The sequence below is a fragment of the Bubalus kerabau genome, chromosome 23 (genome assembly GCF_029407905.1).
Source record: "Bubalus kerabau isolate K-KA32 ecotype Philippines breed swamp buffalo chromosome 23, PCC_UOA_SB_1v2, whole genome shotgun sequence".
In the NCBI taxonomy this organism is placed as follows: Eukaryota; Metazoa; Chordata; class Mammalia; order Artiodactyla; family Bovidae; genus Bubalus; species Bubalus kerabau.
The window spans coordinates 11,660,428-11,677,809 of record NC_073646.1 but is presented as its reverse complement, the minus strand read 5'-3'; the positions used below and the strand labels follow the sequence as shown (position 1 = coordinate 11,677,809).

The window sequence follows — 17,382 nt, the reverse complement described above, 5'->3', positions numbered from 1 at the left end:
AAGCTGAAAGCTCCCCAAGTCAGGAACCAGTCATGCCCTGCACACCGAAGCAGGGTGGTGACTCCAGGCTTCTCCTATATACAGAGAGTACATTGGATCACCTTGCTTTCCTTTAACAATAAAGAGAGAAATCCAGTCTGTCCTGAAATGTACGTGCACATGTGTAGGAGAGAAGCTGCCTAACCATAGAAATATGTGACTGTGGGATCTACACATTGCGGTGCTTTTTTTGTTTTTTTTTTTCAGTGAGTCAATTTAATCATGAAACCAAGGAAGTTTCCAGAGTTAAGCTCCCAACAATAAGGTAGAAAAACATAGCTAACATAAAGATTTTCCAGAATTAGAGGACGGAAAGCCATATCATCTGCTGATAAGTACAATCATCTTAAAGAGATCTGAGACACCATCCTTCCCTGAGGACAAAGATTTTCCAAGTAACTATAGCATTAACATGGTTAATTATCTGGTATAAATTGACTTCTCCGTCCCCGTGACATGGGTGGCAGTGAGCAGACTGCAGTACTCATTTGTTTTCGTGGTGACAAGAATGGTCGCGCCTTCCTCCATGGCTGGGAGGGGGAAGAAATGGTCAGAATCGACCTTCGGTTTGCTCCCGACACAGTCTTCGCACGTACATTCTTCTACTGTGTACCCCAGGCCTCTCGAAAGAAGAGCTTCAGCCACGATGGTGCTGTTATTGCTAACATCCAGGTCTGCGTTAGCATTCTTCTGGAGAACCGCTCCTGATTGCACAAAAACAGAACCGTTATCCTAAACCTTTCAGGGTGCTTGGTTGTGCCACACTTAGCAGCATGCATCAGGGATCAAAGCAACAGGAGACAAAAGTCTTTCCCCCAAAAAAGCAGGCCTTAAAAAAAGAAAGCAGGCCTTACACACCAGGTCATGAGCTGAAAGACCATGGGCCGTGTTGGGTTCAAAAACATGCTCACTTTAGGGCACACAGTATTTTTAAAGTGTTTGCTTATCTGTTTTATGTTGGCCCACGTTTGAAAATCAAGAGATTTTACATACAAATCTAGACAACTGGTCTCTCCACCTCATGGCTTGGGGGTGCTTCCCCGGTGGTTTAGCAGTAAAGAATCCGCCTGCACTGCAGGAGACACGGAGACACAGTTTCAATCCCTGGGTCAGGAAGATCCACTGGAGGAGAAAATGGCAACCCACTCCAGTATTCTTGCCTAGAGAATCCCACCGACAGAGGAGCCTGGTGGGCTACATTCCATAGGGTCACAAAGTCCAAAAGGTCACAGAATTTCCCCCACCAGGGATCAAAGTCATACCCCCTGCAGTGGAAGTGCAGAGTCTTACCCAGTGGACCACCCTGGAAGTCCCTCTTTTACTTTATTTTTTTTTAAAGACAACAAAATGTGGCCAGTGGGAACTGACATTCCTACAAGAAAACACTTGGGAGTCAAGAGCCTTTGTCTCCTTCAAGCTGGGCACGTGCTCCCCTATCACCGAACCTCCAGTGACCCACTACATTCGTTTCTGACCCACTTGGCCCTTGGATACATTATGATACCGACCCTTTTCACAATTGCGAAATGACAGATCAGCGTGTGTTACAGCATACCAGAATGAGTCTTGGGTGACACTTTACAATTCAAAGTAAAGATGTTTCTCTTACAGAGCATTGGGCAGATTACTTTTTTTTTTTTTAATGAATCTTTCATGATCCCATAAAGGAGTCTCTGTTGTGTCCCCATTACACGCCTGTGCAGGCATGTTTTAATACTTTCACAACGTTACATGGTATACCTCCATCTTCCAAAATGTCATACTTAAAGTCACTCCCCACCTGTCTCTCAGGCCCCAGGCAAAAAAAGACAAAATGAGTAAATGATATGGAACAGTCATCTTCCTCCCCTTTCCGCACTAGAAAGCAGATGAAACGTTGCCTTATAGACTATGCACGGAAAATACACACATAAAGAAATAGGGCAATGACGGCAAAGCGGTCTAGAAATTAGATCATGGGCAAAGGTGCTGAAAGATTTTTCTCTTAAGAAACTCCTCAGCAGAACATTCACTTCCCTGGGACTGATTCTCTACTGCTTAATAAAGACCTTTGAGATGATTGCTTAAATAATCCAGGAGCAATTGGTATTCATTTCTAGCTTTTTTTCAGCAGTAGACTGTTCATCTGAGCAAACAACACTTGTATTTGTATAAAAATACGGCCACCAATCTTGTCAAATACATTTTTTTCATATAGTACCAGACCTGGCTAGCTATTTCTGATAGTGTGATGTTTAATCAATGTGCTGACTTTGGTCAAAGAGATGGATGTTTCCCAAAGAGGCCTCAGTACTTCAAAAGAGTAAATACCAGAGGAAGAATGTTGAGGAATGCTGACATGGTACGATATCAACAAAGAAAGTGTAAACATCGGAAAGGAAGCTCCCTTCTCCCAAGTTCATTTAACCCAACTGTCATCTAACATACTCAAAAGGGCACTTACCGGATGAGATACACAACGTGAAAGAAGAAAAGGAATTGAAATTCACAATAGCCACCTCTTGGAAAGAGATTTCAAAGATCAACCATCAAACCAACCTGTGTTTTTAAGTTTGTCCTTTAATGGTTCGGAGCTCATCTTCCTTAGCAAGAACATCAATACGAAAACTGTCAAGGAAACTATCAAGCTCAGGCCCAAACAGGTCCAGAGAAATGTATTTGTTCCTTTCACTGAATCAAAAGAACGTCAGAGAGAGAATGAACTTGATAACATAATATTCACATCAGGTAAAGGTTATTTGCCATCCACTTCCCCTAATTCCTCAGCTTTGACTTTTAAATTCTAAGTTAATACTTAATTAGGAGAGATGATAAAAATCTATGTTGCTAAGATTGCAGAATAAAATAGAGTTGAGTTCTGAAAAAGTATCCATTCCTGTTGGCATTTAAATGATTGCCTTATTTTCTTTCTCTTTTTGATTCAGAAAATCTCACCACCTTCCCCATAATGTTTCTTCTTTGAATGAACAGTCAACTCCAGTAATTTTGGGCTTCCCTGGGGGCTCAGACGGTAAAGAATCCGCCTGCAACATGGGAGACCTGGGTTGGGGAGATTCCCATGGAGGAAGGCATGGCAACCCACTCCAGTATTCTTGCCTGGAGAATCCCCATGGATAGAGGAGCCTGCTGGGTTACAGTCCATAGTGTCACAAAGGGTCAGACACAGCAAGCACACACACAAACACACACACACAGCAAATACTTCACACCAGTGAGTAATCATTCAAACAGGATTACTTACTTGTGTTACAATAATGCTGACATATTACAGGAGGGGTATTAGGGCATCGAAGTTGACACGATATGCAAGAATTCAGCAATCTGTCAAAATATTCATTTGGGGAGCACCGCTGAGCCATCTGGAACTGGATCACAAAAAGAAACAAGGAAACCGCAGAAAGAACAGCATGGAAGGACAAGTAAACTCTTGTTGAGAATTCCCCAGCAAATGTAGTGACGACAGCCAGAATGTCGAGGAAAAAACAGAACTTCACATTGATGACTTGGTTCTTAAGGGGGCTGACTCTTTGTACTGTGGCTAAGGATTTGAATACCAACACTAATTCCAGTTTCTAAGTTTGAGGCTTGAGTTAAGTAAGAGAGGGGATATATGCAGCAAGAGCAAACCATACTTGAAACAGAAACTGCTTATTTATAGAGGAAATTTCCCAGGCAGGTGACAAGTGTGGCATTGTCAACAAGCCTGAGGCATCAAGCAGAAGGCTCAGTAACCATTTCTGGAGCATCTGTTCTGTGAGCTGTGCTGTGTGATGGGCCCCAAGGAGAGAGATAAGACAAGGTCTGAGCCACTGAAGAACTTAAAATCTAACAGAGGAGACAGTGTGCATGTGTGTTTAGTCACTCAGTCGTGTCACACTCTTTGCGACCCTTTGGACTGGAGCCCACCAGGCTCCTCTGTCCATAGGATTTTTCAGGCAAGAATACTGGAGTGGGTTGCCATTTCTTAGAGGAGATAGAAATGCACTCAAATAACCACAAAGTATAGTGGGAAGAGAGAATGTGAGAGGGGGAGACTTCCCTGGTAATCCAGTGACTAAGACTCCATGTGCCCAATGCAGGGGGCCCGGGTTCGATCTCTGGTCAGGGAACTAGATCCCACCTGCTGCAACCGAGCATTCACTTGCTGCAACTAAAGATTCTGCTGAAACTAAGACCGTGAAGCCAAACGAACAACTTTTTTTTTTTTAAGAAAAAATGGGTATGAAGCACAACTACCAAGTTTTAAACCTAGGAAGAATCCCAGAATTCCGACAAATAGAGACTTCTAGGGTAAAAGAGGCAACTTCTATTTTTACTTCTAGGGTAAAATAGGTTAAAAAAAAAAAAAGAGGTAGGTAAAAGAGGGCTAGAGGAAGACATATTTGGGACATAATAATAATATATGACTATTAATATAATGCTTTCAAATTGTGGTGCTGGAGAAGACTCTCAAGAGTTCCTTGGACAGCATGGAAATCAAACCAGTCAATCCTGAAAGAAATCAACACTGAATACTCATTGGAAGGACTGATGCTGAAGCCGAAGCTCCAGTACTTTGGCCATCTGATGTGAAGAGCCGACTCATTGGAAAAGACCCTGATGCTGGGAAAGACTGAGGGCAGGAGAAGAAGGGGGTGGCAAAAGATGAGATGGTTGGATAGTATCACCGACTCAATGGAGATAAATTTGAGCAAACTCTGGGAGATAGTGAAGGACAGGGAAGCCTGGTGTGCTCCAGTCCACGGGGTCAAAAAGAGTCGGACATGACTTAGCGCCTGAACAACAACAATAAACTAACATAATATTATAACATATGTCTATGTTATGTCTATATTCCACTGTTGAACATCTATCCAATGTCTATGTTCCACTGTTGAAAACTTTGAAAAAACAGGTGGGCATATAGCAAAATTACCCATAGTCGTAGCATACAGAAACAGTCACCGTTAATATTGGGGTGTATAAAGCAGCATTTGCAAACAGGCCCACCAGTGTGTTATTTGTCTGTTTTCACTTTCTATTGGAGTATAGTTGATTTATGATGTTGTATTATACAAAGTGATTCAGTTATACATATACTCATACCTATTCTTTTCCATACTCTTTTCCCATATGGGTTATAACAGAGTCGAGTCCCCCATGCTATTGCCAATGTGTTCTGTTTAGCCAATTAGTGATATAGATCTTTCTGGAAGGATTTCTGTAGGTGGCCAGATTGATCGATTGATTCATGTAGCACATTCTTCCTTTTACATAAATGGAATCACATGTGTTTGCATTTAACCATACTGAGAGATACCCATATGGAAATGTCTAAAGAACTCAATCAGAAATACAGGACTCAAGTAAACTGCAAGGACAGGAAAAATCTCAGATTAAGGACAGCGCCTATCTCTAGAGGGCAGAAAGGGGGCAAAAGAGGCTTCACCTATATTGGTCACATTTTATTAAGCTGAATGGTAGACAAATTGACAGTTTCTATGTTATTCTTTTGTTTTATTTTGGTTATTCTTTACACTTTTTGATATGAAAACAATGATAAAATAAAATGCAAGAATTAAAAAGAACACACCTTTTTTTTTTTTTTTTTTAATGAAGGGCTTGAAGCCTAGAGGAAAGTTTGAACTTAGATTGATCAAAATCTCACATTCCTCCAGAGGTGAGGTCAACGGGTGTGCCAGCCTGGGTGGGACAACCAAGAGCTGAAAGGGCTGGCCCAGCAGGTCCTACGCCCTCAGACTCCTGCCAAACGGTGACCCTGGGAGACAGGAAAGGACACAGGAAAAGCATGATTAGAGATAGGCCAGGACAAAGGTTATCTCTCCTATCAGCTGAGCAAGGAGAGTTTCAGAGAAGGATAGGAAATGGGATCAAATTCTGTGGAAAAGTCAGAGTTGATGCAGTAGGGAAGGGGTCACTGGTGGCCTTTGAGTCGGTCAGTCGGTATATTGAGGGTACTTAAGGAGCAGAGAGAAAGAGGAAGTGGCTAAACTAGGCCATGCTGGGGAAGTCTGGTGGAAAGCACTGCTGTTTCTGACAGATGTACTGGCTCAGGTGCCTGAAGTACTATGCAGAAAGATGTTCACTGCAGCATCATTTGTAGTCACACGAGCCTGTCCGTCATGGGGAACCTCACAGTAGAATACTATGCAACCATGCAAAGAATTCAATACTATGCAAAGAATGAAACCAATGCCCTCTGATGTGAACAGTACATCACTAAGTGGAAAATGCAAAGTAATGAAGAGTGTGTTTTCAAATCTTGTTTGTTGTGTTTACAAATAAAATACGTAATATTTTTAAAAGTAAAATTTAAAAAGACAAACAAAAAAATAAAATAAAATATGTAGGGTCTGCTGCTGCTAAGTCACTTCAGTCGTGTCTGACCCTGTGCGACCCCATATACAGCAGCCTACCAGGCTCCCCTGTCCCTGGGATTCTCTAGGCAAGAACACTGGAGTGGGCTGCCATTTCCTTCTCCAATGCATGAAAGTGAAAAGTGAAAGTGAAGTCACTCAGTCCAGTTCGACTCCTAGCAACCCCATGGACTGCAGCCTACCAGGCTCCTCCGTCCATGGGATTTGCCAGGCAAGAGTACTGGAGTGGGGTGCCATTGCCTTCTCCATGTAGGGTCTATACAGAGATATAAACATACCCTACATCCGAAAAGATGCTCAGGAGACAGTAATCATTGCCTCCGGCAAGACACAAAAAGTCCAGGGTGGAAAAACAAATTTACTTTTCACTGAAAAATTTTGGTACTGTGTGAATAATTATTTTTAATAGTAATGATTATTTTTTCAATAGAATTATTTTTTTAAAGAGTGCTCTATTAGTCCATTCAGGCTACTATAAAAAATACCATAGACTGGATGGCTTATGAACAACAGAACTATATTTCTCCCAACTCTGAAGGCTGGGCACTCCAAGATAAAGGTGTCAGCAGATTTGGTGTCTGGTGAGAGCCCACACACAGCGAGCTGTCTTCTCACTAATTCTGCCTATGGTAGCTGAGGAGCTTGGAGGAGGGAAAAGAGTAGAGTAAAAGGAAAGTTACCCAAAGATGAAGATCATAGTCTAAAGGGGAAAGAATAAAGATTAAAGATGTCAGACCAGGATGGGCAGAGTCTGAGACAGTGTGAGGACCAAAGCACCCTCACTGGGACTCACAAGCGATGAAGGCCTCCAGGGGTTGTTCTTTTTCTCTTTTTAAGTATTTATTTACCACTGACTCAATGGACATGAATTTGAGCCAACTCTGGGAGACAGTGAAGGACAGGGAAGGAAGCCTGGCATGCTGCAGTCCAGGGGCTCACAAAGAGTCTGGCACGACTTGGCAGTTGAACAACAACGATAATTTATTTACTCGGCTGCACCAAGTCTTAGTTGCAGCACACGGGATCTTTTCTAGTTGCGCCACACACTCTTAGTTGCCACATGTGGGATCTAGTTCCCTGACCAGGGATTGAACCTGTGTCCCCTGCATTGGGAGCACAGAGTCTTTGCCCCTGAACTGCCAGGGAAGTCCCTGCAGAGATTGTTCTTAATCCCTTGTAGGTCTCAAGCATCCTGGAGAAGCCCAAGAATGGCTCCATCCTCAGAGAGGTCATGGCAATCGCCTCCTGACCTGTTGCCAAGCATCTCAGATGCGCTAGGTGGACTCCTGGGAACCAGGCTGGGGATCTTCATCTTAGCGCACACTCTTTCCCCAAAAGCATCTTTCTCCAAGTCATTTCAAGCTTGAACCAGAGAGAGCAGAACTTGCAGCTGTATCCCATCAGTGGATGGGCAGCCCAGAGAGGAGGGTAATGCCAGCCTGCTGAGGCTCCCCAGGGCAGCTCTGGTCCCTCCCCTTCCCCACGTTTGCTGTTCAGCTTGCTCTGACTTTGTGGGGGAAACCCGTGATCCTTCCAATAAAGCTCCTTTTTGGCTTATGTTAGCCAGAGAGCCAGAGTCAGTTTGGGTTGATTGCTAATAATCCAAACATAAAATCCTTAACCATATTCACCCATTCTTAACTGATTCCTCCACTCTTGCCTGAAATGTCCAGAACAGACACCAACTGAGGTAAGCTGTGCCTTCCCCTTTGCTCCTCAGGATAAGGGGGACTAGTATAACATCTCCCAATTGCAAGGAAAATTCCACTCAATTAAAAGATCCTTTTCCCAAATTACTAAACAACTAGCAAGTTTTCACAGCAGAACATGTGAATTCTGGCATCTTTGGGTCAGCTGATTCTCCTCCATGACAGCAAAGGCAATGGGGAAACATAGGAGACAGAGATAAGGGATTGGGAGATGTTATGTTAGGACTCTTCCCATAGAAATGATATAAAAACTTAAGTTCAAAAAGAATGTACTAGTATTATAGCTGAAAAGTATAGTAGAATCAGCTATAGTAGCTGAAGTTTCTCTCTGTCAGTTGCCTCATCAATGCCATCTTCTGAGTCTTGGCTCCATTCCTAAATCTTTCCCTCATGGTCACAAGGGAGCTGCAGCACTTCCAGCCCTCACACACTCATGCCTTCTAAACCCTCCTTACTCGTCTCTTCTGTTCCCATGATATTAAATATTTTACCTTCCAAATCTGTATATTCAACTCCAGCCCTGACCCTGAAATCCAGACCCATCTACCAACTGCCTACTTGATACATCCATTTCAAAGTTTAAGAAGTATCTCAAACTTTACTAATGTGCATTTGGGTGGACTTCCCTGGTGGTCCAGTGGCTAAGACTCTGTGTTCCTAATGCAGGGGGCCCAGGTTTGATCCCTGGTCGGGGAACAAGATCCCACATGTTGCAACAACAACTGAAGATGCAGTGTGCTGCAACTGAGACCCGGCACAGCCAAAGAAATACATATTTTTTTTAAAGAGGTATCTCAAACTTTATTAAAGTGCTGGATTCTTCAAAAGAGGGAGGGGGCGTGTATGCTGCCTTTTCAAACCTACGTGGTCACTGAATCCCTTTTTTGAAGGATCATCTATGAAAATTTAGGAATAAATGTTTTGTGAACATGATTTGGGAAAAGTCAAGCCCGATTATCTCTACAATTCTCTCTAGTCCACAAAGACTGTGATTTGGTGGTTTAGCAAAATAATAAAACAGAAGTAAATAGCATGTTTTAACAATAAGGATTTTTTTTTAAGTTTCCTGAAAAAGTCTGTAGATGTAATAACATCACCAAAAGAGTGCTGGGTCTGACCTCACTTTACACAGAGAAAACAGGGAGGAAAACCAATCCCTGAGTCGGTATCAAGCTTCAGCAGTCACTCAACGCTCTAAAGAAGCGACAAGACGCTGCCTCAAACTCCAAAGCCATTAGCGTGTTATGTTAAGTATAACTGACTAGTATAACAGCCCCCAATTGCAAGGAAAATCCACTCAATTAAAAGATCCTTTTCCCAAATTACTAAACGACTAGCAAGTTTTAACAGCAGAACACGCTGACCTTTGGCTCTTAACTCCAAACCAACAGTACACAAGTTTTTCCAAGGGTTTTAGTAGGTTTCTCTAGACTTATGTTTGTCAGGGTTCCCCAGGGAAACAGAACGACCAGGAGAGAAAGAGATTTACTATAAGAAATTGGTTCACAAAAGGAGGCTGAAAAGTCCTAAGATATGCAGTTGGCAAGCTGGGGAAATCAACAGTGATGGTGTCGTTTCAGTCTGAGTTTAAAGTTCCAGCTCAAGAACCAGCAGGCTCCAGACCCAAAAAAAGCTGATGTTTCAGCTTGAGTCCAAAGGCAGGAAAAGACTGGGGTCCCAGCTCAGCAGGCAGGCAGACCTTCAACTCTTTGGACGAGGGCAATCTGCTTAACTCAGTATACTCATTCAGACGCTGTGCCGTGCTAAGTTGCTTCAGTCATGTCCGACTCTTTGCAACCCCATGGACTGTAGCCCACCAGGCTCCTCTGTCCATGGGATTTCTCAGGCAAGAATACTGGAGTGGGTAGCCATTCCCTTCTCCAAGGGATCTTCCTGACCCAGGGATTGAACCTGAGTCTCCCGCATTACAAACAGATTCTTTATCGTCTGAGCCACCAGGGAAGCCCCATTTGGATGTTAATAAATCCAAAAACACCCACACAGACCCACCCAGAATAACGTTTGACCAAGTATCTGGGCAACCCTTGGCCCTGCAAACCGACACACAAAATTCACCATCACAAGGCCCTGGACAAGGGACTTTGTTGGTGGTCCAGTGGCTAAGACTCCATGCACCCAATTCAGGGGGCCCAGGGTTCACCCCCTGGTCAGACAACTAGACCCCACATGCTGCAACTAAAAGACCCTGAATGCTGCAACTAAGACCTGGCACAGCCAAAATAAATAAATAATACATATTTTAAAAAACAAAAATCAAGGCCTTTCGTTAGGGGAAACACACAGACTGAAACTGCCCACTCTGACCAGGCACCATAGTATCCATTTCCGTGAGTTATTTTACGACAGGAGGTCCTGGTAAGGAACATGGAACTAATAAGCCACCACCAACCAGATGAGTTTGGGAAAGCACAAAAGGAGACACTATGTGTCTTACCCCTCTCAGAATCCTTTCTGTTGTAACCCATCTTGGCTGAGCAAGGCATACGCCACCAGGAAAGACCCTGAGTCAGAGTGATTTGCCAAAGACAACCCAGAAACTAATCCCATCACCATACTGCAGACTGCAAGCCATGTGGCCCAGGAGTTCTCCTGGGTTCCCTGACCCTCCTGCTCTCCACCCAGGGAGCCCCTTCCCAATAAAGTCTCTTGCTTTTTCAGCACGAGTGTCTCCTTGGCCAATTCATTTCTGAGTGTTAGACAAGAGCCTGCTCTCAGGCCCTGGTAGGGGTCCCCCTTCCAGCAACACCTTGACTGCACACCCAGTCCTTGCCTTCTGTTGACCACCTTGAGTAACCTCTGTGCTCTGTCGTCCTACGTCCCCCAGGTTTCTCTGGGAGCTGTGTCTCCCAGCACCCCCACACGGTTCCAGGGCAGAGTTGACCCACAGAGGAGCATGCATGAGACTGGGAAAGAGCATAGGAAGTGGCAGCTTCCTATTCTCCAAAGGATATCATTGTCACATGCAGTGATGGATGGTGACAAGGACACCTCATGGGTTCAGGCACATCCTCATTCTCCTTTGCTTTGCATTTAGCTCTTCTTCCCACCTGACGCCCTGCTGACCAACAGTGGCCCTAGCCCCACCATTTTGCCATCAGCTTACCTGTTGATTCACAGAGGCGGGGGCCGCACGGAGGCAACCTAAACAAATCTCACAAGCTCCCTCTCAGCACCATGTTAGCAACTGGACGTTCCTGACTCCTCAGATCAACTGGTCAGTGATCCCTCTGGTCTTCAGCTCCCCAGCTCCCTCCACAACTATGGAAGGTCTGATTTCTACAATACGTCCCAGCTGCTCTACTACTCACGGCGGCTCAGCGCCCATGAGCATCCCTGACTGACATACCTCTATTCTTGCTGTTGGAACATCCACCAGGGACTTCCCTGGTGGTCCAGTGGTTAAGAATCCTCCTTCCAGTGTGGGAGATGCGGGTTGGATCCTTGGTCAGGGAATTCAGATTCCACGTGCTGCGGGGTCTGAGTGTTCTGGAGCTCAGAAGATGTGCCTGAACCCATGAGGCGTCCTTGTCACCATCCATCACTGCATGTGACAATGATATCCTTTGGAGAATAGGAAGCTGCCACTTCCTATGCTCTTTCCCAGTCTCCCAGCTGCAGTGAAAGACTGTGCTGCAACTACGACCTGACACAGCCAAATGAATAAATAAATGTTTTAAAAGAGAGATTCTCTCAGAACTGTCCAGAATCCTGCCTGCACAGTGGCACATTATGATTAAGGCACAAGCTTTGGAGCCAGAAAAATCTGAAGCCGAACCCCACCACAATGTGTGACCTTGGGCAAGTAGCTTAACCTCTCTGAGCCTCAAATTCCTTATCTATAGAAACGTCCTTGATAATATATCAACTTTGTGGAACTGCTGCAAAGATTAAGAAAGATGATTTCTAGAACACTTGAGTTTACGTGCAAAAAATTTATGAGCACAGTTTCAAGCCCAGAGTAAGTGCTCAGCAAATTTTAGTGATTTTGTTATTATTAAAAAGAAGCCCAGAGCTAATCAACTTCTGGGAAGGTTGTTAAGTCCCAAGGCTGGCTAGAGCAGTATAACCAGGAGGAGACCCCATATAAATGTTGCTGTTGTTCAGTTGCTAAGTTGTGTCCAACTCTTTGCGACCCCATGGACTGCAGCACACCAGGCTTCTCTGTCCCTCACTATCTCCCAGAGTTGGCTCAAACTCATGTCCATTTTGTCAGTGATGCCATCCAACCATCTCATCCTCAGTTGCCCCCTTCTCCTCTTGCCTTCAATTTTTCCTAGCATCAGGGTCTTACCCAATGAGTCAGCTCTTCACATCAGGTGGCCAAAGTATTTCAGCTTCAGCTTCAGCATCAGTCCTTCCAATGAATATTCAGGGTTGATTTCTTTTAGGACCGACTGGTTTGATCTCCTTGCTATCCAATGGGATTCCCCAAAACTAAAGCCAGGAAAACAATATCATTCATGAATTGCTGAAATTTCAAATAAATCAATTAATTTATTAAAAAATAATAAATGCTAGAATTTCAAAGGCTGATGAAGCAAAGAGGCACTGCAAGTGTGGAGGACAGAATGTACTTGAGTTTGAGAGATAGGTTAAGGCAAGGGGTTAGTACTAAAGTAATGAGTAGCAAGCAAAAGCAAGAGTTCTTTTTTCTTTTTTAATATTTATTTATTTATTTGTCTGTTCCCAGTCTTAGCTACAGCACATGGGATCTTCAATTTTCCTTACAGCATGTGGGATCTTTATTGCAGCATGTGGAAGCTAATTCTCTGACCAGGGATCAAACCCAGGCTTGCTGCATTGGGAGCACAGAGTCCTAGCCACGGGACCACAAGGAAAGTCCCAAGAATTCTCTTTTTCTGGGATGACTGATGACTCTGCTAGCACAGAGCTAGCATAATAGCCCACAGGAAACCCACAAGTTCAGTCCAAAACCCTTACTTTTTCTCAAAGTAGAAAAACAGCCTCTAGAAATTCAAATATTGTTGCAATACTGTCAAAGGCTCAGTTCAGTTCAGTTCAGTCACTCAGTTGTGTCCGACTCTTTGGGACCCCATGAATCACAGCACACCAGGCCTCCCTATCCATCACCAACTCCTGGAGTTCACTCAGGCTAGATACTTTTAATGTCCTTTACTTTAGTAGATGTACATGGTATTTATTATGACACTTTATTTTGATAATTATTATTTAGTGCATGCTTTTTATTAGAAAAGGTTAGACAGTTCTCATTACAGGATTTGCATTTGTATTAGGTGATCTGGAAGCAGGTTCAAGAAACAAGGCTTAGCTCTGGACTGGATGTTGACAGGTTGAGGGGTTAATTGTATAATCGGGGTATAACTATATATTAGTCAAGTTATTCCAGAAAGACAGAACCAAAAGGATATAGACAGGGCTTCCCTTGTGGTCCAGTGGGTAAGAATCTGTCTGTCAATGCAGGGGACATGAGTTTGACCCCTGGATCAGGAAGATGCTTCGAGGCAGCTATGCCCGTGCAACACAACTACTGAGTCTGTGCTCTAATGCCTGAGAGCTGCAACTATTGAGTCCATGAGCCGCAACTAGGAAGCTCGAGTGCCCTAGAGCCGTGCTCTGCAGCAAGAGAAGCCCACGCATCACAATTAGAGAGTGGCCGCCACTCTCCGCAACTAGAGAAAGCCCTCTTGCAGCAGTGAAGACCCAGCATAGCCAATAAATACATAAATTTCAAACAGAGATAGACAGACAGGTATTTTAAGGAACTGTCTCATGCAGTTGTGGGGGCTGCAAGTCCAAAATCAAAGGGCAGCCTAACAGGCTAAAAATACAGGGAAGAGTTGATGTTACGGTATTGAGTCCAAAATCCAGAAAGCAAACCAGGCAGTCTGGAAATTCTAGGGTTTCCAAGTTGCAGGCTTGAGGCCAAATTTGTTGGGGGAAGAGCAGACTGAAGTCTTTGCTCTTAAGGCCTTCAACTGATTAGATGAGGCTCACGCCCATTATGGAGGGTAATCTGCTTTATTGAAAATCCACTGATTTGAATGTTAGTCCACCTAGAAAATATCCTCATGGCAATGTCTAGACTGTGTGACTCTGGCGATCGCTGGAGCTGTGCCCAGTAATACAGTTCTCGCCTAAGCAAAAGCCAGGACTGTACTTTCTATGCCCCACTTTGAAGTCACACATAGATGAATAACTTGTTTTTGAATGTGGGCAGAAGAGACACATGTCACTCGAAGACAGGGGCCAGGGCTTAATTCAACCATGTTCTCTTTTCCTCTGCCACGTTGAATAGCAATGCCCCAGATGTTGACAGCTTCATGAGCCTGGATTCCAATGGGAGGATGACAGAAGCACAGCCCCAGAGGACCCAGGAAGGAAACTGTGATGGGCTGAATGTTTGTACCCCAGATTCATCTTTTGAAGCCCTAATTCCCAATGTGATGGCTTCTGGAGGTGAGGCCTTTGGGAGGTGATGAAGCTTAGATGAGGTCATGAGGGGGGTGGCCATTATGATGAGATTAGTGCCCTTACAAGAAGAGACACCAGGGAACTTTCTTCTTTTTTTAAAAAAAAGTTTTAAACTTTTTATTTTATATTGGAATATAGCAATGAACAATATTGTGATAGGACTTCCCTGGTGGTCCAGTGGTTAAAAATCTGCCCGCCAATGTAGGGGTCACAGGTTCAATCCCTGGTCCAGAAAGATTCCACATACCATGGGACAATTAAGCCCATGGAAGCCACAAGTACTGAAGTGTGCATGCCCTAGAGCCTGTGCTCTGCAACAAGAGAAGCCACCACGAGAAGCCCGCACACCACAACTAGAGAGTAGCCTCTGCTGGCCACAACTAGACAGAAGCCTGCATGCAGAGCAAAGACTCAGGGCAGCCAAGAATAAATTTAAAGAGAAAAATGTTGTGATAGGTTCAGGTGCACAGCAGAGCAACCCAGCCAAACGCATACATGTATCCATTCTCCCCCAAACTCCCCTCCCATCCGGACTGCCACATGACGTTGAGCAGAGTTCCCACCAGAGAACTTGAGCGCTCAAGTGCCACGGAGAAGGCAGCCGGCTGTGAGCCGGGAAGGGAGCTCTCACCAGACACCACACCTGCTGGCATGTGGATCTCGGACTGCCCAGACTTAGAATTTATTTCTAAACAATAGAAATAAATGTCTATTGTTTAATCCACCCAGCCTATGATATTTTGTGATAGCAATGCATGCATCCTGAGACATGTGGCGTGAATGAGACCTGGGTGATGTTCGTTACTGCAGCATGGCCTCGTCTACCCTGACTGATACAGCGTCCAAAGCCACAGTATTATCCATTGGGCTGCACTGCCTCTTCACTACCACTGAAAATTCTTTATGAGCACTAAATATCTCCAGACAAGCTTTTGCTAGTGTTGTGGTTGTGCTGTCGATAAGTTGTGTCCAATCTTTTGCCCCATGCACTATATAGCCCACCAGGCTCCTCTGTCCAAGGGATTTCCCAAGCAAGAATACTGGAATGGGTTGCCATTTCTAACACTGCATCTCCTGTGTCTCCTACATTGGCAGGTGGATTCTTTACCACTGAGCCACCCAGGAAGCCCTTTGCTAGTGTACTGCAGTCCAAAATGAAAGAAACTTCAAAAGAACACAAAACTAACAGGAACAGAAAGGAACAGCAAACATTAAGCCAGAAACACTGTCCCTCTGGCATATATCCATAAATTGCAGATGATCTGGTTTCTTCTTAAACCCGAAACAGAGCCTGGGGGAGGCTGGGCTTGTGCTAAGGAGAGCTGGAGGAGATGGAACAGCTCAGAGCCAGGATCCAATGAAGCCTCAGCACCTCTGCTGGGTAAATCCTGCAATGGCAGAGTCCCATACAAAGGCCTTCTTCCCCCTCTCTCCCTCGTAGTCAGATCAGTCCCAAAGACCTTCTTCCTCCCTCTCTCCCTCGTACTCAGATCTCTGCATCCCTCAGACACCTGTTTGCTTGTGAACATGAAAAGGCTAATTTGATTTGGGGCCAAGTCTCAAGGTCACCTGCTAGTTTTCCAAGAACATTTCCTTTGAAGACCAGCCTCTCTGAACTCCTGCCTTCTCTAACCTCTTCGGAAATGCCACCTTCTATTAGCTCTTTATAATTTCTCAAAGTGGCTTCATTCTGGTTTTCAGGGGGTCCTGACTGTTTCTAAGACTCATCATGGCAGGGAAGTCTGAATTCTTGTTTTTCAAACCAATGACTTCTCCCCATGACACTTTTTGTCTCCACTGTAAATACCAACACCCACAACATACAGAGCATGCTGACCCAGTGGGGCCTGGGTCATTAGATGACTTGAGAAGCAGAGAAAATTCCTCCCACTCTATAAATACTGACTGAGCGCCCACTTCGTCCTAGGCACTATGTCAGGCACCAGGATACAACGGCGAGTTCATTTTAGATGTGGTTCCTGCCCTAACAGAGTTTACAGGTTAGTGGAGGACACAGGAAAAAAGAAAAAAAAATTTTTTAACTACTTAAAACTGATAAAGTGATATTAAGGGAAAAGCATGGTGCTAAGAGAAAGCCTGAAAAGAGGTGAGTGAGGGCCGAGGGTTCAGTGGAAAGAAACTCAACTGTGAGTTGGAGGCCCTCTGGGAAGCAGTCACCAAAGTGGAATTAGATTGCGACAGGTTTTGAAGCAAAGCACTTGTAAAGAATAGGGCTTCCCAAGTGGTGCTAGTAGCAAAGAATGCCAGTGCAGGAGACATAAAAGATGAGGGTTTGATTCCTGGGTCAGGAAGATCCCCTGGAGGAGGGCATGGCAACCTACTCCAGTATTCTTGCCTGGAGAATCCTGTGGACAGAGGAGCCTGGCGGGCTACACTCCATAGGGTTGCAAGGAGTCAGACACGACTGAAGGGACTTAGCATGCACGCACTTGTGAAGCATACAAGGAGCTAGAGAAGGGGGAAGAAACTTCAGGCCATAATGCAGGTCTGATGCCACTGAAGAAGGCAAGGAAGAGACACTGGGTAGCAAGTGTCTCGGGCTGCAGCCAAGGCCAGGCTGATTGGGGCAGGGGGTGCAGCAGTTCTTGAGCCCAAGCTTCCTATCGAGGAGTCCTGGGTCTCACAGGAATGGGCTCAATGCACTAGTCCCGTGACTGTGCTTGGGCCTGACTGGGAGTCTCGGTGGGAAGCAGTGATGGGCGGTGGCACCTGGGATGGTCAGGAAGGCAGGAGCCCGGCGGCACACCCCTCTGAGGGCCACT

General features: G+C 44.8%; 1 protein-coding gene and 1 non-coding gene across 2 annotated transcripts; one reads left to right on the top strand and one right to left on the bottom strand.

The window, feature by feature from the left end:
- Positions 1-257: 257 nt before the first annotated feature.
- On the bottom strand, positions 258-3,398 carry TNFRSF17 (TNF receptor superfamily member 17). Its single transcript, XM_055562192.1, has 3 exons — positions 3,281-3,398; positions 2,578-2,709; positions 258-743 (listed from the first exon to the last, which is right to left on the bottom strand). Exons 1-3 carry the CDS (start codon positions 3,396-3,398, stop codon positions 460-462), a joined length of 534 nt encoding a protein of 177 aa, XP_055418167.1. The 3' UTR covers positions 258-459.
- Positions 3,399-8,748: 5,350 nt separating this feature from the next.
- Positions 8,749-8,821, top strand: TRNAR-CCU (transfer RNA arginine (anticodon CCU)). The gene has a single exon. It is a non-coding gene; the product is annotated as a tRNA-Arg (tRNA).
- The last annotated feature ends 8,561 nt before the right edge of the window (positions 8,822-17,382 follow it).

Excerpts from the sequence above, each read along its gene's own strand:
- TNFRSF17 (XM_055562192.1), bottom strand. The coding sequence starts at position 3,398 with ATGGCTCAGCGGTGCTCCCCAAATGAATATTTTGACAGATTGCTGAAT. Across the intron at positions 2,710-3,280 it reads TCAGCATTATTGTAACACAA|TGAAAGGAACAAATACATTT; the intron begins GTAAGTAATCCT and ends CTTTTGATTCAG. Across the intron at positions 744-2,577 it reads GGACAAACTTAAAAACACAG|GAGCGGTTCTCCAGAAGAAT; the intron begins GTTGGTTTGATG and ends TTGTGCAATCAG.